The sequence below is a fragment of the Pelodiscus sinensis genome, chromosome 6, assembly GCF_052426305.1.
Source record: "Pelodiscus sinensis isolate ZL-2025 chromosome 6, ASM5242630v1, whole genome shotgun sequence".
Taxonomy (NCBI): domain Eukaryota; kingdom Metazoa; phylum Chordata; order Testudines; family Trionychidae; genus Pelodiscus; species Pelodiscus sinensis.
The window spans coordinates 43,516,222-43,540,091 of record NC_143057.1 but is presented as its reverse complement, the minus strand read 5'-3'; the positions used below and the strand labels follow the sequence as shown (position 1 = coordinate 43,540,091).

The 23,870-nt window shown below is 40.0% G+C and overlaps 1 protein-coding gene across 1 annotated transcript; it reads left to right on the top strand.

Moving 5' to 3' along the window:
- The first annotated feature begins 938 nt into the window (after nucleotides 1-938).
- Nucleotides 939-22,980, top strand: LOC102445123 (fructose-1,6-bisphosphatase isozyme 2). Its single transcript, XM_006135894.5, has 7 exons — nucleotides 939-1,247; nucleotides 7,396-7,558; nucleotides 8,897-8,989; nucleotides 15,415-15,555; nucleotides 16,786-16,923; nucleotides 18,068-18,187; nucleotides 22,242-22,980. Exons 1-7 carry the CDS (start codon nucleotides 1,075-1,077, stop codon nucleotides 22,434-22,436), a joined length of 1,023 nt encoding a protein of 340 aa, XP_006135956.1. The 5' UTR covers nucleotides 939-1,074; the 3' UTR covers nucleotides 22,437-22,980.
- The last annotated feature ends 890 nt before the right edge of the window (nucleotides 22,981-23,870 follow it).

Below are 23,870 nucleotides of genomic sequence, written 5' to 3'. Positions count from 1 at the left end.
CCCCTGGACGGGGACTGCTAGTACCCTTTATCAGAGGCCATAGCACAGGGCAACAGGCCGTTGGTTCGTGAGAGGGAGATGCTTTTTAAACTGGCTCCCCTCGCAGAATAGCTCCCCCCTGGCACGCCACACTGCTGAGGCAGCAGCACCGAGTGGCAGGGGGCTCCTCAGTAGTGGGGCCAGAGCGCACTGGCTGTCGGCCCCACCCCCAGGGGCAATAAAATAGTCAACTAACCAATAAGAATTCATGAGGTTACTTGACTATTCAATTAACATCCCTAGTCTCTAGTTTAACATCCCTAGTGTCTAATTGCCTTTCAAAGCTAGGCCCTCTGTGACCAGAGAGCAGAAGCAGCAGACCGAAGTGGAACAGACAGCAAATTCCAGGTGCCTTTTGTTTCTGTTCTTTGCTCCCCATCCTTCCAATGTTTTGGGCAAAATTTCCAGTTCAAAAACTGATAAACTTGGCTATTGACTTTGCAGCTAAATTGCCTAGTCTGTGTTGCACTGGAAGAGAGAGCTCATTAAATGCACTGAAATCAGAGTGCTCAGTGTAATGTGCATCAGAATCTATTGCATATGTATTAGCAACTCTGTTGAATATTTCCTCCATTTAAATTTGTCACCAGGGTGTCAAATAAGTGAAATGATCAGTCGTTCAGATGGTCAGCTGAAGCAAGATTTTAATCAAGTTTGTCTTTGTTACCGAGAGTTCCCCTACCTATTGGCTGAATGCATTTAACTGACTTGCTAGCCAGACACTTATACTAATACATTTTCACTGGTCTCTACACAATAGGATCATAGTATTATTAGGTCTGCAAATCACTAGATTAAATATGTGGAGGGGAAGAGGGAGGGGAGTAGTTTCAGTAGTTGTCTCTTCCCCAAGCAGCTTTTATGCAGAGACTGCACAGCTATTTCAAGCATTTAAATCACATGGGCTCAAGAACATTTTAATAAACCATGTCTAGCAAACGAGCCAACAGCGTCTCCTTAAAATACAACAGCTAGTGAGAAGCAGCAGGAAAGCAACTTGTTCTAAGAAGATAAAAACTTTACTTGCCAGGAAAGATGTCGGACAGAAGCCCCTTCGAAACAGATATGCTAACTCTGACTCGATACGTTATGGAAAAGGGACGACGAGTTAAAGGCGCTACAGGGGAGCTAACACAGCTGCTTAACTCAATGCTGACTGCCGTCAAGGCCATCTCCTCTGCAGTCAGAAAGGCAGGCCTCGCCCATATGTGAGTCCTATTTAGACCTATGCTGGGCGTAAGGGAGGGGGAGGAGAGGGATTTGCCTCTACATGAAAATGGGAAAGGGCAGGATTTTGTGAATTTAAAAAAAAAAAACCTCATACATTAAATTCAATATGCCTCTCTTAAACTAAGTTACTGAAATTGGGAATTCTGAGCTCAGAAATCTAGCAAGGGCTGGAAATAATGCACATGCCAGAAGGGGGAGTGTGCGTGTTTATGGAAGATTTTACAATTGTTCCTAAAATGTCCTCTGAGACTAGCTGTGGTTCTGCAAAATTTTAGTTTAAAAACTGAGTCAAATGAAAGAGAAACAAAACCCTAGTGTCGTTATTTCTGTCCTGTTCATTGTATTATCTTTGGTGTAATTTTAAGTCTTTGAACATTTACCGAATATCATACTTTAATATCTTCTGCTAATGTCCAAACATATTATCACAGGTAGTGTCTGAACTGTGGAAAATCAGGGTTTCCCTTGGGAATGCTGATGTCCATGTCCATTATTTACAGCATTAACAATATTAATTCAGCAGTGCTAATAGAAGGCCTTCTACTGCCCTTATTATGTGTATCCAATTCCCAATGGTGTCATGGTCACCTGAAAGTGGGGTGTGCCTATGCAAAGGACAAGCACAACCACTAGTTTGGCTTCTGGTCTATTGGACGATGGGAACTGAGGATCCCCTTGATACAGTCTAAAATGAACTGACCTGTTTTCAGGTCAGTATAATTGTATAATTGAAATATATTCTTGTAAATATGTACGGGATGTACACTTAATTTTGAGGGCCAGTGATGTATAATGAAGGCAGACCCCATTAAACAGTTTATTTCTCTAGTATGTGGCAGAGGAAATTGTCACACTTAGGGTGTATCTAGACTATAGGGTTTTTTCGAAAAAACTTCCCCTGCATCTAGATGGCCACCGAGTTCTTTCTAAAGTAAATCGAAAGAACGCAGCAGTTTTTTCGATCACAGAAAAACCTCATTTTACGAGGAACAACACCTTTTTTCGAAAGTGCTATTTCAAAAAAAGTAGTGATAGAGATGTAGCCGTGTTAGTCTGGTGTAGCTGAAACAAAATACAGGACTATGTAGCACTTTAAAGACTAACAAGATGGTTTATTAGATGATGAGCTTTCGTGGGCCAGACCCACTTCCTCAGATCAAATAATGGAAGAAAATAGTCACAACCATATATACCAAAGGATACAATTTAAAAAAAATGAACACACATGAAAAGGACAAATCACATTACAGAACAGAAGGAGGATGTGGGGGGAAGGAAGGTGAATGCCAGTGAGTTAATGATATTAGAGGTGGGGAAGGGGAAATGTCTGTGAGTTAATAGTATTAGAGGTGATAATTGGGGAAGCTATCTTTGTAATGGGTAAGATAGTTGGAGTCTTTGTTAATTCCCCTGCAGAGAGTGTCGAATTTTAGCATGAATGCCAGTTCAGAGGATTCCTTTTCAAGTGCAGATTTGAATGTCTTCTGAAGTAGGATGCAGGTTAGCAGGTCATTCAGACAGTGTCCTTTCTGGCTGAAATGACAAGCAACTGTTTTTTCTTTGTGATCCTGTCTAATGTCTGTTTTGTGGGCATTGATTCTTTGGCGAAGTGTCTGAGACGTTTGTCCAATGTACATAGCAGACGGACACTTTCGGCACATGATAGCATAGATTATATTTCTGGAGGCGCAGGAATATGTATTCTTGATCTTATAACTCACTTGGTTAGGCCCAATTATTATATAAGTTATAAGATCAAGAATTGATCAAGTTATATAGAGTTATAAGATCAAGAATACATATTCCTGCGCCTCCAGAAATATAATCTATGCTCTGCCCCAGGCGTCCCCAAGTCAGCCGCTGCTGAAACTGACCAGCGGCTGACTACAGGAAGCCGGAGGCAGAGTTTCTCTGCCTAGGGCTTCCTGTAGTTAGCCGCTGGTCAGTTTCAGCAGCAGCTGAATCTGGACGCCAGTTCCGACTTACGTACAAATTCAACTTAAGAAACCTACAGTCCCCATCTTGTACGTAACCGGGGGACTGCCTGTATTTAAAAAGTGAACGCTGACTTTTGGAAAGTTTTCTATTCAACACAAAGGAGAAGAATTTCAAAGGGCAGTTAGGAGCCAAATGCCATTTGTTTCTTTGGAAACCTTCCCCATAATACTAATCATTCATTAAGTATATGAAATGTGGGCAGATTATCGTGGAGTGGATACATATCTGAAATCAGATGTTGACTTCTACAATTAATCATGAGCCTCCTGAGTCGCACTCTTTTTTTATCAACTAAATAAGTTTCATCTGTATGTCATACTAAATCATTTCATAAAACCACACATCGTAGCAAAGCATGTCCCAACAATTTTTATAGTGAACTGTCACAAGAAAAGACTTAAAAATACCCCATTTAGAAATCATTGTACTTTCATGGGTCATTATTTCCCTCTGAGCCGAAAGTGGCTCCCGCTTTTTGCCTCAACAGAGAGAGCTGTTACTGACAAAGTGGCAGAGTTAGAGCAATAGCTGCTGTGTTAATGTGTGCTTAAACAAAGAGTGAAGCAATCAGATAGGGAACTCTGCTTATTAGCTCTGGTGTCTGACCTTCTGTTGGAAAACGTGACCCTTGTTTCACAAGAGTTTATCTGCTCCAACCTCACTTTGTTCCCTCACTAATGTTAGTCCTTCGTAAAGTCTGAATATTTCCAGGTGCAACAGGAGGAAGTATTGTGGAGTCTGTTCATGGCAATCTTCTCTCAAAGGGCATGTCTATACTAGAAAAATATTTCAAAATAACTAAATGTGAAATAACTCCCGAAATAACTATTTCAAAATAAGCTTATTCCTCGCAAAAGCAGGAGTACAGATTTCGAAATAACCAGCCCGTTATTTCAAAATAATGGGATTGGTAGTGTGGACGCTGCACTTATTATTTCAAAATAAGGAGGGTTATTTCAAAATAACTCCCAAATGTAGACCAGGGCAAAGAGAGCTGAATGAATTGCATTGAAATCCTCAGCATGGCACTAACAACATATTCTGACATCATGGCTTCCAACCCTATGTTGCGAGCTCAGGGGAGGGGATCTGTTCCTTTCCTATCCTGTTATATTTTTACTGTTACAGCTGACATTCCACTGCCAAGTGTCACTGCTGTGCAATGGCACATGCCCCAGTGCTGCTCTACAACACTTCTTGAGAGCATCAGTGCAAGGAAAAGAACCCATCAGATGGACTCTGGGGCAGTGGAGGTGACAGCAGCAGGTCCCCATATTCTGGGGGCGGGAGGGAACAAACTCAAAGGAGACACGGGGAAGGACATAGATTTGAGGGGATCACTTCTCATTCCAATACTGTATACATTAAAACAGAGGTTCCTTCTGTCTCAGGGGTGGATGCATCAGTGATGACTGAAATAATGTTTGTGTATGTTTCTTTCCCACCCCACACCTCCAAGTTTTGTGGTTTGGAGGGAGGGGGCACTGAGTAGAGTGTGGGGGAAAGAGACAGTTTCATGAAAAAGCTATTTCAATCCAGATGCAATTTCCACAGCAACCAGGGGGAAGTCACAAACATTATTATGGTAGCAAAATAAACAGCAGGGACAGAAAGATATTTAACAAACAAAGCTGTTTTCAAGCAAATTTTCCTAAAAACAAACAGAAATATTTATAAAACCTTCAAAGTACAGGTTTTCCATGAAAACTCAGCAGTAATTTCTGGCAAGTATCAGAGGAGTAGTCATGTTAGTCTGTATCTGCAAAAACAACGAGGAGTCCTGTGGCACCTTAAAGACTGAGGGTATGTCGACACATCAGCATTATTCTGCAAAAACAAAGAGTGTGTCTACATAGCAAGCCATTATTTCGAAATAATGGCGAGCTAGAGGACTTCTTACTCTTACTCGTGTAATTCTCATTTCACAAGGAGTAAGGAAAATCAGAGGAAGAAGCTTCTTCCTTCGACTTCCTGCCATGTTGACAGCGCCAAAAGCCAAATTAAGCTATTTCAACTTCAGCTACGCATTTGATGTAGCTGAAGTTGCGTAGTTAATTCAACTTTTGCCCTGATGTGTAGACGTGCCCTAACAGATTTATTTGGACATAAGCTTTCATGGGCAAAGACCCACTTTGTCAGATGTGTACATACAACTCTTTCTGAAGTGCAGTCACTGATTGCAAAATGAAGCCATCTGGTGCTCTATAGGGGCTATTACACGAAGTAGAAAATCTTGCATGTGGAAAATATTAGGCAGATTACCAAAGTGATTAATTTGTGTGCCATTTGGGATCCCTTTAAAATTATGGTTAGGGTCTGATATAAAATGACATTGAGCCTACTTCTGTTTTCTATAAAGGAAGTCTAAATCAGAAAAAAATAAATGGTTGTATTCTTTGCACATCCTAGTTACTTTATTTTCCTCTGCTTCACAGTGCTTATATTTAATGGTGCTTATATTTAAGAACCATTGTCAACAGTGAGGCTCCCCAAACCAATATAGCTTAAATATAAGTGGTGAATAAGGCAAGCCTGCCACTCCAAAAAATTGATGAACCCCAAGAACACAACTTAATTTTGAAATCTTGTTCATCACTGTATTTAAAAAACAGAAATCATCATGATGTCCTGAGGGAGTTACAAATCACGGTTCTCCACAACAAGGGCTCTTAACACAGAAAACCACTTCAATTTCTAAACATTTTTTTTAGAAAAGGAGAGAAAATAATCAGGGCTACTAACCAGTCCTTTTTAAAATAATCAAATAAATATTTGCTTTAGAGGAGAGCAATAAAATGCTACTAACAGGGTTTCTTATTTGCTTCCCTTGGTCTCAAAAGTGACTGAACCAGATAAGGTAGATCAAAAATGTATTTTCTGAGTTGAGAGTTTTGCCTTAGAAATTTTTTTAAACTAAATCTCTGAAAAAATCAGGGTTTTATCATGGAAATCCCATGACTGCCTAATGTAGAGCATCATGACCATTTGCTTATACAACAAATAGATCTTCATTTGGAGGTGCAGCTCAGAGAGGGAGGTAGTTAGACAGTGTCTGTAGACTGTAATATGAATTGGGGCCTGGTCAAGGACCTATCTGACCCCAGATGTAAGTTAAAGATTCCTCATGGTCTGGTCTAATTAATGGAGATGATGAATAGCTCCCCAAATAGGCTGTTCTGGGACAGAGAAATAGGTTCTGGTCACACACTCTGCTATCTCATACAAGCCTCCATCATTTGGCTACTTCCTCCAACAGTCACTCACAGCACGAACCTCACAGAGGTGTTTGAGTATAGAGGAGGGCCATTCCAGTGTCAAGAGTATTCCCTATAGGTCAGTTAAGGTGACTTTTATAGTGGCTGAATTAGTATGAAGAGCTCAAAAGAGAGCCCAGAATTGAAGCTACTTAATTTCCTTCCTTTATACTGGGGCTACTCAACACTTGGCTCATGGGCCGCATGCGGCCCACAGCCTGTTTGTTTGCAGGCCTCAGTGCAGTTTGTGTTTACGCAGAGCTCAACACGCGGTCTGCGGGTGGGATCCTTTGAACATGGGCTCCACTGGGAACACGCTCCATAATGGCGAGTCAATATAATGGTCTTTTGTTGATATGCATTTTAGTAGTTAAATTCCTGGACTGTCATTGCTCATTAAAAGTGCTGTCATATGGGTAGAAATCGGGTTAATAGTGCATTTTATTAATATCAGCAGAACTGACTTAAATGGGGTCTGCGTGTTGTGTGGTCTTGCCTTAATCTTTGTATTCATGCCCGTCAGTGTGAAAGAAGCTATTTGCATATACTTGCATATATATTAGCATGTACATGCAACCACACTTAAGTTGCAGCCCTTGGCATGTGCTGTGAGTATCACTGTGGCCCCCGGAGCTTCCAAAGTTGAGTAGCCCTGCTTTATACAGATTTTCATTTACCTCCAGGAATGGATATCTACAAGGTATTTTAAAGACTTGAGTGTATGTGGGAGGAGTGGAAAGTGGGACACGGGCAGGGAAAAGTCACGGTCATCACTTTTCTGAAGTCTTAATGTTCCTGTCAAAATACAGGCCTGTCTTGTTGCTTAGAGGTGTCTTAGTGTTTTCATGTCGTGTACACATCCTCTTTTCTTTAGGTATGGAATAGCAGGAACTGTCAATGTGACTGGTGATGAAGTGAAGAAGCTGGATGTGCTATCTAATTCACTGGTTATTAACATGCTACAGTCCTCCTACAGCACCTGCGTCCTAGTCACAGAGGAGAATAAAGACGCCGTTGTCACTCCACAAGACAAGAGGGTGTGTTCATATGTCCGTGTTCTCTCATTTAGCAGCAGGTGGTGCTGTTACTCCGAGTATTGAAAAAAGGGATTAGAGACCATGTCATCTGTAAAAAAGCAAAAAGGCACAAGCTCCTAAGCGATAGAGAATCTGCATATTATTCTACTGCTTAAATGATTAATTACAGGGGGTGAGCTGTTTTCAATAAGTAAGGAATCCTTGCTAAAGACTTGTAATTAAAAAGGGGGAGAAGATAATTATTTGTGAGCATGATAGTGAAACTGGGATCTCAAAATACATGTTCAGACTTTTCTGAACATCGGCGTGACTTATTTTTATGTGCATGAACATTTACCCATGACTACAAGGAGTAAGGTGCTACTCAGTGTGAGCAAGGGTGGCAGAACTGGGTTCTAAATTAAATGCCCTAAGAGAACAAATAGCTTCCTACAAGGATTCCCACATGTATGGAAACACCTTGTATTATGATACCTATTCCATTAATTTAACATCAAGTCCCAAGAAAATAATAATGTACAGTTCAGGATTTGGACTAACACTCCACCAACAGCCATCTATTCCCCTTCAAGCCTCACTTCATAATCCATTAACTCCCAATACAATTTACATAACATTTGTTTAATAAACCAAGAAATACTTAGAACAAAACCACACTCAGTTCCTTTGCCTTCACACTATGGTCTTGCCTCACCCCGATCCTTTGTGTAGTTATAGTGTCAGCTGTTTGGCTAAGCCCTAAGTCTCTGCATTTCAGTGATGTGCTGTACAAACGACAATCATACATTTGGTCTGGATTTGTGAAGGGCATCTGGTTATCTAAACATCGTAAGAAAAATATAGTATTTACCAAATTAGGAAAAAGATACAACAGATCAACAGGCAACCCCCGCACTTATGACCTAATTGGTTCCTGGAGAACTGTTGTAAGTCAAACCTTCGTAAGTCGAACCCTTATTTCCCATAGGCTCAGTGTTATAAATGGCAGTTCCATTCCATTTCATACCCTAAAAATACCAAAATTGACTATGGAAATGGAAGAGAACTAACCTAAATAATTCAAATAATGCACAAAAATAATTAAAAAGTGAAGACCGATGTGGCAGAGACGTACACAGTTCAAGCCTCAGCTGCAGACTGGCGAGTCTGACTGACCGTGTGCGTTTCCTGTTTTGGGATGACATGTGGAGTCTGCGTCGTACGCTGTCATAAATGCAAGCTGCGGATGTAAATTTGAGGTTTTTAGGAGCTCACATGAAAAAAATGGTCATAAATGTGGGGGGTTGTAAGTCGGTGATCACCTGTATTATTTAATGCTTCTCTTTTCTGTCCTCTTAGGGTAAATATGTAGTGTGCTTTGATCCGCTAGATGGCTCTTCCAATATAGATTGTTTGGCATCAATAGGAACAATATTTGCTATCTACAAAAAGGTAAGTTGAACAAAACACACAGTGAACCAAGCATTTCCTCTATATCAATTCCCTCCACTTTCATATCTGGTGTCTTTTGATCCCAACAGAGCTTTAGAAAGATAGTGACACTGAAACACAATGAAGATATAAATGTATCAAATAATGGATTTAATTTTAAAACGAAGCACACTTAATTGTCCATATGAAATTCTTGGGCCAAAGCACTTCCTTTTCCATCCCACAGAGTAATTTAAAAATTGCTTCTAATTATAAGGCAATTGTTAGCTCCATCAATTCTATTTACCCACTTCAGTCAATGAAGGGAAGGGGTAGAGCCCCAGTGTCTAGGTGCAGAACCAAACTTACGTAAAGTTCAGATCTGGAATATTGGTTCCTATCCATCTCTACAACTCACAGTATTTGTTTGCCCACTAGGGAACTACAAAGAAGAGCCATTTAACCACCAGCATTTGCCAACAGAGTAATGTCAATTCTCACAATTTTACTGTTTGCAAGTCTCACAATATTTGGTGTTTTTATGAAAAGCCCTTGTTCACAGTCAGATGATTACATCTCTGTGGTGCTGCCTGCCTCCCCATCCCCTGTGTTGCCACCTCTATCAGAGGCAGCGGAGGAGACAGAGAGGGGAGGCTGCTGTAAAGCATCCCCTGTCCGCAGGGGTCTTCTGTTTGCAGTGGCCCGGGCTGGCTGTGAACAGGGGCTGCTGCTGGAGCAGCCTCTGCCTGCGGGGCCAGCCCCAACAGAATCGGTTATATCTCTTAAGTGCACACTACACAGCATCTGATTGATAAGGCCTTGAAAGTCAGTTTTACAGGCATCTGATCCTTTGACTTCAGCCAGATGGTCCATTCACCTATCTGTCCTTTGCTTCCTTAAAGTTGTCTTGCTTTGTTTATTTGTATAAAACTATCAAAACAATATTCCTGCTGGTTAAAGGAGATTTAAGGGAAAGAAAGAGGATACCAATACCATCCACTCACGAAGAGAAAAGAATGTAGACAAAACCAAGAGAAAAAACGGAATAAATGTAAGATTTGTTTTATTGGTATGAGAAGTTCAATCTACATCTATTTCTTCTCAGTCTCTCTCTTCCTTGCATCACAATATCAGACTTCAGGGATAGGATATGAAAAAAACAGTGTACAGGTTGAACCTCTATAGTCCGGCACTCTCTGATCCTGCAACGTCCGTGGTCTGGCATGATTTTAGTTAGCCAGATGTCACCTTATCATGGGTGTGGCCAGATTTCCTATGGCCCAATAAAGTTTGTTTACAGCCACCAGTCCTGGCTCTCAGTGTTTTCTGCTGTTATTTAGCTCTAATTCGCCCCTAATGTCTTCTAAGAGCCCAGTAAGCAGGGGAAGTGTTAGTAGTGCTGCTAGACAATATTGATCTCCTGTGGTCCGGCAAATCCTCTGGTTCAGCACCGGTCATGAGCCCACGCCTGGCAGCAGTGGGGCCATAGCCCAGTGGCAGTGGGGCTGGAACAGGGCCAGAAACGGAGCCGGCCTCAGGAAGGGGCAGCAGGCTGGGAGGTCAGTAGCAGGGACCTCCCCTGGTCCAGCAAATTCCCTTATTCAGCACTGCTCAGGTTCCAAGGGCGCTGGACTTTTACCAGCTCTTATAGCCTATACCAGCTCTAGCCTATACCAGCTCTTATAGTGATTCCTTCCCTCCAGTCTCCAAGCTTTGGGAAAGTTACTTATGACAAAAATGTCATTCTAAGTTTGTATGGTGTTTTCTGAAAGATATAGTAAAACTTCATGGAACTTATTTATTCTACCTTGCACAATGAACGGCTGGACTGATTTTGCCAGAGTCTGAACCTTTGATTCTGTGGAATCAGAAATTTCAAAGTCTATGCCAACCCATACCCTATACCATAGCCAAAATATTGTTGAAGGAAAAGAAAAGAAGATACTAAGGTTGTATAAGGCTTCTGCTTTCTGTTTTAATTTATTAGTTTACTTTTTATCATAATTCACTAGGACCAACCTATTTCACAGACTTTAAAAGCCAATAAAATAGCCATAATTTCCAGCATTATATTTTTACCTCTGAAAAGATTTTCATTTCTTTGTGGAAATTTGTCTGACACTGAACTTTCCTTCCTCCTTTGGTTGTGCAGAGCACAGACATGAACAAGATATAAAAAACAAGCAGAATTCTGGCCAGCATCCATTTCCCTAGGGAAAAGTTCCTTTGGTTTTTCAGTATAGGCCATCATTGTTTAGTTTCTCACTCAGGACTATTGGAAGTGGGGGAGGAGGATGAAACAGTCATAAGTCTGCAACAATCACCTCAAACAAATATACCATGTTTGAAAGCAGTCTTCAAGAAAAGATTTATTTATATTTGCTTTACATAAACATCAGGGTCTGTAAGGTCTGAATGAGAATCCTTTGGTTTCGGTAAATGTGGGGGGCAGAGGAAGAGAACATAAAAGCTAGCTAGACAGTCACAATATTGTTTGCAATCGGTACATAAAAGTTTATTTTTTAGATTTCATTTTGTAAGGAAGTAGTCAACAGTGAACAATAACTGCTTTTGATGTTGATATGCTTGTGTGCACCATAGGTTAGGGCCGTTAAATTTTGATGAATCAGCTATTTGCGTAGTGAATGGAATTTCTATCGACTACTTGATCAGTCAATAAAGGAGTGCTTGCTATCCCACTGTGCCTCTGCCTTCAAACATACAAGAGCTGCCCGTGGCTTTTGTACATTTCAAAGGAAGAGGTGCAGCAGAGAACCAGCGCAAGTGGGAACCTGACTGCTGTGCCTCTCCCTTAGAAAAGTACAAGAGCTGCCTGCGGCTCTTGTACATTTCAATGGAGGAGACCAGCAGTTGGAACCCCATGCAAGCGGGAACTGCTTGTGCCATTTCCCTCACTGCGCTTCTGGCTCCCCTGTGGAGATGATGCTGAGGGGGAACCAGCTTTTAAGCCGGCTCCCTCCAGCACTGGCTCCTGCCCACCTCTTGGTGCCTCTGATACAGAGGCAGCAAGGGCTGGGGAGCGATTAGTCAAGTAGTGACTTAACTACCTGATAAGCGCTTATCAGGTAGTCGACTAGTCGTTTACATCCCTACCACAGGTATATAATTTTAAAACTGAAGATTTTAAGGCTTGAAAGTATAAAAATCATGTTAGTCATGGCAAGCTACCCGTCTTTGATAAAAATTATATAGGAGAGTTAGCAGCATGAAGTCAGTATTAAGGATCTAAAATGTGCACTCATATTAATGCACATTCTTTAATACACTGTAACCTTTCTGAATGAGCTGTTTTGCACTGAATCGTTATTAGTCATAACATAAATCTGGTAAATGAATTCTTCATCATGGGTTCACAATATATGACTACATGTGAATGCATTCTTAAGAAATTACAATGTACACTATGTCTTAGCTCCTAAGGAGCTATTAAGGTGCTCTGTCTAAGAATAATACACCATAGCTCAGGGGTTTACACACTTTGGGGCACAGCTTGTAAGGGTAAGCCATTGGCTAGCCATGAGACACTTTATTTACCTGACCATCCTCAGGTACAGTCACTGGTAGCTCCCAGTGGCTGTGGTTCATCCTTCTTGGCCAATGGAAGCTGCAGAAAGTGGTAGCCCAGCCCATGCTGCTTCCTGCAGTTCCCATTGTCTGGAATGGTGTACTGTGGCCACAGAGCTGCGAGCGGCCATGCTTAGAGATGCTAAGATAAAAGCATCTTGCAGCCAGCTAGCAGCTTATTCTGATAAGCTGTGAGACCCAATGTTTGAAAACTCCTGATGTAGCTAACCCTGTCTGCTCTTATTTGAGCCTATATTTCACCTTCCAGTATGTCCCCATAACCACAGACACAATCAAGTAGATTTCACTTAATTTCCTTCTGCAAACAGTTGTCAGGTTGCTACATGTCGTTACACAGTTGCTATATTTCACCAATGTAAAAGTGGTCAGAAAAAGACAGCGAGGGAAATGCTGAAAAATCAAAAACTTTAGACTTTGGACAAAACATAAAAACCCTTAAAGAGCATAGAGAATAATGATTCTTAGCATGTACCACAGAGTCAGAAAAAGCAGAAGTCAAAGATTAGAGAAAAATATTATTATATCAGCTGCTTGGCCTCCCTGCCAGAACAGAGGTGTGTCCGACTATAGTTTCTAATGTTTTGTTCTGTATACTTTACAATCTCCCAAGCAACAGGGCTTCCTTCCATCTCTTCCCTAGGAAGATTATTCCAAAGTCTAATGCATCGATCAAGAAGTTTTATACGGATAATTTTTCCTTTTATTAATGCAATACAATTACTGCTTTTCTATCCACTTCAAAACTTTCATAAACTTATATCCCTACTTCTATCATTTCCTAACCAAACTGCAAATATTTATCTCTTTCAGTCTTTTCTCTTTCTCTGGCCCCTGATATTTCTTTTTGCTTTTCTCTGAGCTTCCTCCAGTCTGTAAATATGTTTCTGTCAATGTGGTACCTGGAGATAAATACATTTTTACGTACAATCTTACAGAGAAGGATTTTGTCAACTCCCTTCTCTCCTTCATGAGGTGACATTTCTGAGAATACAACTCAAAATTCTACTGTACTATTTTGCTGTCACGTGGCATAATGAATTAATGTTAATTTGTTGTTCTCTATCAACCTTAGGTCTTTTTCAGCATTACTGCTTCTCAAGTTGGTCCCGTTCATTAAACAGAAACATTTGACTAGCCATTCTCTAGTTTTATATATCATCTTGCATTTTTCTGCTGTTTTCTGCTCTCTCTCTAAGTCATTTTGAATTATGTCTCTGTCCTCATGGGCATTTTCAGTTCCTACCAGTTTAACATCTTCTATTAATTTAACTCACACGTTGCTTACAGATGTCTATAGAAGTTGTTAAATAGGGCAAACACAAATCACTTCCTCTAGTAGACATCTCCTCAACAGCAAACATTTTTGTTTAACATTGGTTTTGCTTGTTGTGGCATTAAAATCAGTTTTCAGTCCTCTAGGATTTATTTATAAAACACCATATATATTTATGCATTATATAAATAAGAATATTAGTGCTCCTTTTCAAGCTATCTAAAATGCTTTATTGTTTTTACAAACATTCATGTAAAGAACTCTATGTAGGGAGTTCTATTTATTCCACTTTATAGATGAGTTATAACCCACACATGGAGGTTAAGTGACCTGCCCAAGTCATCAAGGTTCGTACTGGAATTCATGGGTCCTGTGCTCCTATTCTCTTGCTTTCTCGCCCCTCATAGTGGTCTCTAAAGGTGTGTCTACAAGGCTTAACTCAAAATAAGCTATGCAAATTGAGCTACTTCAATGGTGTAGCTTATTTTGAAATTGAAATTGGAATAGTCTACACAGTACTTATTTCAAAATAGAGCACATGGGTACGTCTGCTCAGCAACATTATTTTGAAATAACTTAAGCCCGCGTCTACAAAGCAGACAGTTATTTCAAAATAATGTCAAAATACTGTCAAGCTGGAGGACTTCTTACTCCGACTCCTGTAATCCTCATTGTACATGGAGTAAGGGAAGTCGGAGGAAGAGTGCTCTATTTTAAAATAAGAGCTATGTAGAAGCTCCCTACACAAATTTGCATTGCTTATTTTGAGTTAACATCTGCTGTGCAGACACACCCTAAGTTACGGCTGAGGAATAGTGGTGGGGAGGTCTGGTAGAAGCTTGCACTGTGACTGCCTGTGCTGTTCCTGTTCTGTACATAAATGGAAAACTTTGATCTTCACAAGAGTCTGCACTAGCAGAACCTAGTGCATGATAAGTGCCTTAATGATGGAAGTAGACACTGGTTTAGAGAACTCAAAGCAAAATCATGAAACAGGCACAAATGTAATATAAAATTAAAACCAAAACCTCAGAATGCCTTATGAAGTGTTCTTGTGCATATTTGGAAGAGGGAAAATAAAGTCTTGAAAAGTTAATCATCTGTCAAAGGCCTATGCAAGTCTTCCTTCCATAATTCTGCAATATTCTATAGTACTTTTTCGTGAAGTACTGTATTCCTCCAGCAACTATTCACTATACAGAGTATTAGCACAAAAATACATATTATGATTTGCTAGAAAAATCTTATTACATATGTTTTGTCTCATGTTGCTAGTAATCTTTCATTAACCCACTAAAATGTAATGTTAAGATAACAGCTTCCCCAAATGCATCCTACTGGCTCCATATCATAACCAAATCTTCCAAATTCCGGTCCCAGAATGCACCAAGGCTCGTGCCAACCTGGGTTAGATTACTAGGGCACAGTCAATTTTAATTGTTACAAATTCCTAGCTCAACATACAGAGGAAATCTTGGAGAACATAGGTTATTTTAAATTAGAGTTCTGCTTTTATTGTTTTCTATTAAGACTGCCACCTTCTATAATGTGGTAATTCTTTTCTTAGACTACAGAAGATGAGCCCTCTGAAAAGGATGCTTTGCAGCCAGGACGAAATATTGTTGCAGCAGGCTATGCCTTGTATGGAAGTGCTACGCTGGTGGCTCTTTCTACCGGACAAGGAGTGGACTGCTTCATGCTAGATCCGGTATACCCAAGATGTTAATTACTTTATACCTTCTTGTTGCCTTTTAGTATTTCATGTGCTAGGCTTTACTTATTTTCTCATTTCCTATCCCTCTAGTCTAAAGAATATTATTTGTGTCATTCTCCCATTTGCCCATGTCCTGTTTTAATCCATATTCATCCTACTGGTACTTGGTAATACAAACCCACCTTGGCTGCTGTACTCTAATCCCATTCATGAAAGAGAAGAAAATGAGACCTTGCCTCTGTGCATTAAGACAATAACACATCCCTATACTAGGAAACATTTAAGAAAACTTATCATGGACAGTGCAGTGTATTTGCTTCCAATGAAAGGCCCTATCCTATCTTTAAGGGTCTCAGTTAAGCTTTTAACTCAGCAGATGCAAATATTAATTGTGTGTATAATTTGTATATACTTATACCCCTAACTGCCTGACTATCTCAGCAGGTGAGGCAGTTTTACTTTAAATGATTTAACTTGCATGCTCAAATATTGCAAATGCAAAAGTGTGCCCAGAAAACTGCAGACTGCTTCTCAACATCAGGCTCAAGAAGCCCAGAGAGCATTGTACAGGGAGCTTGAGAAGAAGCTGGCGCCTTTAGAAAGTCAGCACACAGTGAGTGGAATCTTGGTTCCAGTGAGGCCAACCAGTTTGCATTGACTTCAGGGAATTGACCTAAGCTCTGAAAGTAACTCACTGAAGAGAAGAATGGGGACAGAATTGATGTGAAGGACACTGAGTTAATTGATTAGAATTTTAGGGAGAAGCTGGAAGCTCCAAATCATTACTCAAAATGTTCAGAATAGTTGACAAATACACACACTGGGGATGCACAGGGTCAGTTAAAAATCAAAAGACAGATCGAAAAACAATTTTCCCCCCCAAAAAAGTCTCATTCTTTTGAGGCCAATCTCATGATGTTTTCAGGTATGGTGTTTTTAACATTTGGGATTCATAATACTGGACTGGTATTCATTTTATTGTATTAATAATTATTTCTGAGATTACTTTTGTTCACATTGAAGATACAGCAAGTATTCCTGAACCTAATGCAGTTTGCCAGCTTGAGATGTGTTTGAAACAAAGACAAGTCATATAAACAAATGCTGATTGAAGGGCCATGCTGTGCTGAAGTCTTTCAAACTTTCCTTTAGGCTGGTATTTCTATAGAGTATGCAAGATATCCTGCTGACTGCTAGTAATTGGTGCACCTAATTCTTCTACAGGCTCTTGGTGAATTTGTTCTGGTGGATAAAGATGTGAAAATCAAGAAGAAAGGGAAGACTTACAGTATCAATGAGGGTTATGCTAAGTATTTTGATCCTGCGATGACTGAGTATTTACAAAGGAAGAAATTCCCTGAGGTGAGAAAATAGCAGCTTTGTAATCAGCTAATGCAGAAAGGGCTAATACTGCTTTGAGCGCAGTATTCCTCAAAGAGGAGGATAGGTTTGATTATTTATTGAATTATAATCCTGATCACCATTACCTACAACCTGGTACATTAGGGGAAGCTACATGGCTAAAGTACTTTGGCTTCCACTAATCTGGAAATCATTGTTTAAAAAGTCAACTGTTGTGGGAGCCAAACTCACTGGTATTCTGTAACGGTGTGGAGAAAGATGTGTTATAAGCACCAGTGTTTTAAAGGACCTCTGAAATTATCAATGCAAAATTTGGACATGCACCTATTTTCAAATATACGTGCATGTTATGAACTGAGCTGCATAATTATTCCGGATGGGTAAAACTACCAAGCTTCACAAGTTTACTTAAATTCCACAGACACACTCACACTCTATATATCACATTAGGAGCTACTGAGTTAATATCAAATTGTATCCGGATGCAGATACAAATTAGGCATTTCTGAGAGTCTAATCAGAGGAAAAAATGTATTTCATTGGCATTCATGTCCCTGTTATCTTTGAAAGGGGAAATCTGGGCATTGTTCCAGCCATTATGCAGCATACATTAGCTTTCTCATCTGAAAGAAAAACATATGAGATACTAAATTGTAGCTGTGAGAATGCTGGAATGTAACAAAGAATCAACCAAGAAGTAAAACTTGAAAACTACAGGGAATACTGAATGTGCACTTGCTAGTGTCTTGCTCCTAAACGGAAGTCAAAGATCAACTTTTTTGTCAGTTTGCCTGGTCGTTGTGGTGCAGGAGACAGCTGCACTAAAATTACGGTAAGTCGTTTCTGTTTTATATTATTTGTAGCATGATCATGCAACCAGCTGTATCTGTATCTGCTATGTGTCTATCATGGCAAGAAACAGCAAAACCCTGAAAGAGGAAGCAGCATTCCCAGCTGTCCTTCCTATTCCCATATACTTATGATCATAATATTAAGTACAGTATCCCATAAGTGTTAAGGAAATAAAACTTTGATTTCTGTCTCGTAACAAAATGAAGAGGACAATGATACATTGCAGTTCTGCCAGCTATTCTGCTTGATACATAATACAGCTTTAACTTCAATGTTTCTATTTGTTTTACAGGATGGCAGTGCCCCTTATGGCTCTAGATATGTGGGTTCAATGGTGGCTGATGTTCATCGCACCCTGATGTATGGTGGGATATTCATGTACCCAGCTAACCAGAAGAGTCCTAAGGGAAAGGTAAAACTGTCTTCTAAATTTACTGTACCTAATGCTGCTGCTTTTCCAGAATGAGAGACAGAATTGTAGTTATTTATGCACAACGTCTTGAATATAACTTCTCTTGAGCTGGCTTCGGAGTATATTAAGGGTCATGAAAGTCATAGCATTTACAAATTAAATTGGGTCCAACTCAACAGTGGTCCCATCTAACATGCTTCTGACCTTTCCAATTCATCCCATTTATGTTTGTTTCTAAACCAATCACTGTGTTACAAACTACACACACATCCTGCAGTGGAGTCAGAGACTAAAGACTCAACCGAAGGAACAAATCAGTAAGTACCTGTTGAAGAGAAGGAATTGATAGGAGCAGGGAAAGAACTGGTTTCAGACCATGCTGACACTGCATTATGAAATGATTTCCAAGATTGGTTTTTTTAAGCCATTCCAGACAACATGGTTCCTAGGGCAAACTTGCTCATAATGTCTGAATGTTAAAGACCATCTAGCTGGACTAACCATTTATTACAGAATATGTGAGGTGGTCATGCGTGTGAGAGAACTGGCTTTACACATTTTCTTTTTCAGTTAAGTCTTTGTATGTGGAATAATATAAAGCAGCTGTCATTGTCAAGTGAGTGAGATAAGAGACAGGAAAAAAGGGACATCCTGAAGGTACTGGCAGGCATATACAGAGAAGCAGCATACATGAAATGTGTATTGTATTCTAGACCGCTGAGCAAAGGGTGTATGGATGTGGGATCTTCATTTTACATGAACAGCTGTGCCAGATACGGTTTAAAAAAAACATATGCTGAAACTTCACTTTCTGCACCTTCTTTTAAAGGGAATAGTGATTTTAAAGTGGATTCATTTCACAACTTTTGAGAAAGCAAGAAACAAATGTAAGATTCAAGGGTTTAAGCTTGTGAACTAGGTAATGGCTGACCTGAATTGTGTTGTCATGAAGGAGCGGGAAAGGTAACACGTAATTCAAGACTTTTATTCAGGAAGTCTGGGTGCATTGTGCAGGAGATGTATTTAGGTGCGGAAAGGAGTATTTTGGAGACACTGTTTTCTCAGTCTGCTTCCAAGATCTCTGTTTTTAATATGAGTGGGGACTGCTTTTTAATGGATGTCTGTTCAACACACAAAATAAGAGGCTTTCTGGGTCACTGTCAGTTCAGAGGAAAAGGGCTTGTGATCAGAGGTGAAGGATCAGGATCACTGATTCTAGACCTGTTTGTACAGTACAGTACATCAATTCATCCTAAGTTAGGACAAGAAGCAGCAGGGGAGGTTTAGGTTGGACATCAGGAAAAGCTTCCTAACTGTCAGGGTGGTTAAACACAGGAATAAATTGCCGAGGGAGGTTTGGAATCTCCATCACTGGAGATATTTAAGAGCAGGTTGAATAGACATTTGTCAGGGATGCTCAAGATCAGTATTTCTGAAAGTGTTCCATAGAATCACTCTCAGAAACACATTAAGCAGGTGCCCTGGTTTGTTTATTTACCAGTGGCCTGGCCCATGCCATTTCCCGCGGCTCCCCTTAGCTGCAAAGGACAAAACGGAGCCAATGGGAGCCGCAAGTCTCCGTGTCCGTGGTGCTGATAAATAAACAAACTGGGGCAGCCAGTTTCAGAGAGTGATTCTGCTGAACACTTTCAGAAACACTGCTCTAGATGGTGCTTGGTCCTGCCGTGAAGGCAGGCAACTGGACTTGATGACCTGTTGAGTTCTAGTATTCTATTATTCTAATGCTATTCCAGTTTGAAAGACAGTACTATTGCAACTGTTATCCAATCATCCTCCTCCATGCCATGAACATTCCCAACACCATAGGCAGTGGGCTGAGAGAGCAACTATGTGGAGTTATACCTGGGATAGATTTGGTTGGTCCTTGGATTTTGGAGCAGACGCATATGATAGGCATGCTAAATGAACAACCTGGTACAGCACTAAGGCCGCTCTCTATAGGTCAAGTTAAAAATAAGAGTGTAAAGTGTATAATATATACAACAAGAGTTAATCTTTTTGTCTCTCATTGCAACAAACAGTATCGGTCTATTTGCAGATGCTGTTTGGAAACTGAAAATGTTAACCAAATATGGTTGGTGGATCTATTATTCACAATGCTCTAAAGCTTTACAAAATGTTACTACATTTAAAGAAAGGATGCTCCTACCTTGAACTAAAGTGAAAAAGTATGCTTTTGACCTGGACACAGTGGTGAATCAGAAACACATGAAGGGATGGATTTTAAGCAGCAGCTTGAAACTTTACTAAACCCCACCTATGGGAGCTGTGCTACCCATCCTAGCACCCAGATTTCCATATAACAGGCATTTAAGTAGTTCCAGTGTGGGATTCTAGGGATCCCATTATATAACCCAAAACTCAAGATACTTTCCTCTGCCTACTTCTAGCATTCAGCTTGCTTTTCTGAATCCTGCCACCCACTCTCATCCGCTTGTGAGAGCCACAGAGGATACCAAAATGGGAGTTTCCTTCCTGTTAAGGTGGATGGATGGCATTCTTAAGGTTTATAGGCACATTGAAGCAGTGACAAACCCAACCTGATTCTGCAATGACATCACGGCTGTTTTGTAGCAGGTTTTCTTTTTTAAATTGGCCATGCCATAAAGAGAATTCAAAGGTCATGGCTACCACAGAGAATGAAGAGGTGCTGGATGTGTGTTACCTGTTAGTGGGACATTGTGTACTTAGAATGGCATTTAAACAAACTTTAAAGATAAAAAGTAAGAAAAAGTGAATGCTATGTGCATTGTTTAAGTGTATGAAATTCCTGGTATGATTGCAGTGTGATCACAGAAATTATTACAGAGTTGGTTGCATTCCATTACATACTTCGATATCCCCAAAGCACAGTTTATTTTTGGAAGGGTGTTTTATGTTTGTATAGGCTTTCCCATGCCACACAAAATGCCTACCTTACACGCGTGTTAGGTAGGCAAGTATTATTATCCCTAGTTTACAAACGAAGACCTGAGGAATAAGCGTAATAAGAATTTTATCCAAGCAGATCTTCCAAAACCAAGTCCATTAACTTAACCTTGTTAAATCACTAGCTTTTCTTTTTTCAGTGACATTGGAACAATTTGTGTAGTTGGGATGCTGAGAGCCATTGAAACAAACTGTACATGATGGAAACTATTTCAAGACATAGGATGCAGTTGCATCCCCCCAGCACCTCTAGTTCCAGCTCCACTGAGTTTTTTGGCATATGACCCACATCCTTGCATTCAAGCTGGAACATTTTAATGATGACATATGGAAATCTAGGCTGAAATTTCTGTTAACATTAATAAGTATTAGGGGCCTACTGGACTTCACACTATATGGACAATACTTTTCTAAAATGACTATAGTTATTTGAAAAAACTGAGTTACTGTCTGCCTGAACTCAGCTCATTGTAACAGGTTTAGTCACAGTTGTATAGTGTTGCATTCAATTCCTGAAACTTGAGAATGTCAGCATCAGGTTTCAGACTCCAAAATATTCTGAGCAAACACAACTATCCCAGCTATAAGATAACAAATAGGCCTGTGGGAAGGCGCTAGTTTGACCACTTCAGGGCTGCATGCAGCCTCAAGAACCTGGAAAAACTTATTGCCAGTGCTCTCCCACCGACCATATACCCTCACTTTGAAATGGACTATTGATACTTCTGTACAACATCACTGCGTTCTTCTACAGCCTCTACCAAAGTGGCAATGGATGGCAGAAGCAAACACTTTAAAAATCTCATAATAGGAATGGGAACATGATGCTTATGGGGAGAACATTATTGTTAAAGAAATCCAGAAAGAAGGCTGATGAAAGAGAGGCTATAAAGAGGCTGAGTTGAATGGTTAAAACACTGGCAGAGGGTCTACACCAGAACTCCCATCATTTCTAACACCAGTAAAACTATGGTGGTGATGTTTCTCTAGTAAGAGATTTATAGAAGCCTGCCAAGGTCATAAAGGGAAAGTCAGCACTTTTAAGTTCTAAGAAGTGCTTCATTTTTTCCCTCCTAACTGTCCTGTGTTTTGTGTCTTCTTACAGCTCCGGCTCCTTTATGAGTGCAACCCCATGGCTTTCATCATTGAGCAGGCAGGTGGGATGGCTACCACAGGAACTGAGCCAGTGCTGGATGTGAAGCCTGAGTCTATTCACCAGAGAGTCCCGTTCATTCTTGGTTCCCCAGATGATGTGCAGGAATACCTTGCCTGTGTGCAGAAACACCAGAAAAGTAGCTAATGGCATTCACAGCCCAGATGTTCCACCTGCACCAGCTACATTGCTTTCCACAAAGAGAAGCAATCAGATTACTTGAGTTTCCAAGGTATCAGTTCTCCCTTTCATTGACAACTATAGAAACAGTGAAAACTGTTCCTAAAGGTTTTATTTCCCCTTGAATACAAGTGCAAAAATTCTTTAGTTTCAGCTTCTATAATACAAGAGTAGAAGCCAAGTCCTAATTTTAAGAGTAACAGTAGCTACTTGCTTCACACTAACAAAGGAAGTGAATTGTTTGGGTTACACTATTTGATTTAAAGCTAGATGTCTGATAATGCAGTGACTGGGATTGAGACAAAGCATTTTTATGTCAATATTCCAGACTTAATTTAGATATTATGTAACTATTTTCTGCTGGAGGTTTTGCTGCAGGCAATTTTTATTTTGTCAGCCCACATTCTATCCACAGTCTTGTGATCTGAGTATGTTTATGTTGCAAATAATATTTGCATTGGGTAATTAATAAAGATTAAAATTGAATTAACTTTCCATGGGAATGGAAAAATGCTTCATATGGTGCCTGAAATCATTTCTATTTCCCTTCTGTCCAGAGTCCCATATAATTTCACACAAGCTAATACCACACAGCAACTGCCACATCTCAACTGCTCTTTATGAAGGATTTATCATGTCACACTTATACTTACTTACACTTCTCCGGCTACACATGGTGTGGTCTTTATCTAGCCCAGATAATTCTAGTACATCCATCACCTTGATATCCAGGTGCTCTGTCTTATGTGTATCTATGTAAATTATGGCCTTGTAAATCCATTATCATGACACTGACTATATTACACTTCATCTTAAAAGTCTGGAACTGCTTTTTTCTTTGCATCCATCATTTTAGTTTTTTGTCCACATTTATACTTTGCAAGTTGAGAGTTATGCTCAACAAGTGAGTTCACCCACATTTACTTTACTCATGCACATATATACATTTGTAAACCAATCTACATTACTCTTATATAGAGAACAAAGTGTGGGTACAAAATTTGTATCCACATCTGATCTGTGATCCTCAAAAATGATATAAAGCAAATGACTTTTCATTAGGTGATGTAGCTACTTTCTGGCCCAACCTCAATGTGGGTTTGTTTCGCAGACTCAACCAATAAGCAACTATCAGCCCTGCCTCAACCACTGCACATTTAATTTAATTTGCAATATGCATCCTACAACACAAAAATCCAGAGGAGAGCAGCTATAAATGCCTTTCTCCTGCATTCCAGATGAGAACAGTTATCGAGGCAGGATTAATCCATTTTCAGTCCTAAACAAGCTATGCACATGTGTGAAGTAGAAATCTTCCATTTAAAATGGAGAGAGACAATTACTAAAACTGCCTGTGGTTGATTGTGTTGTTGTGATATTATGGCTCTATGAGCTGCAATT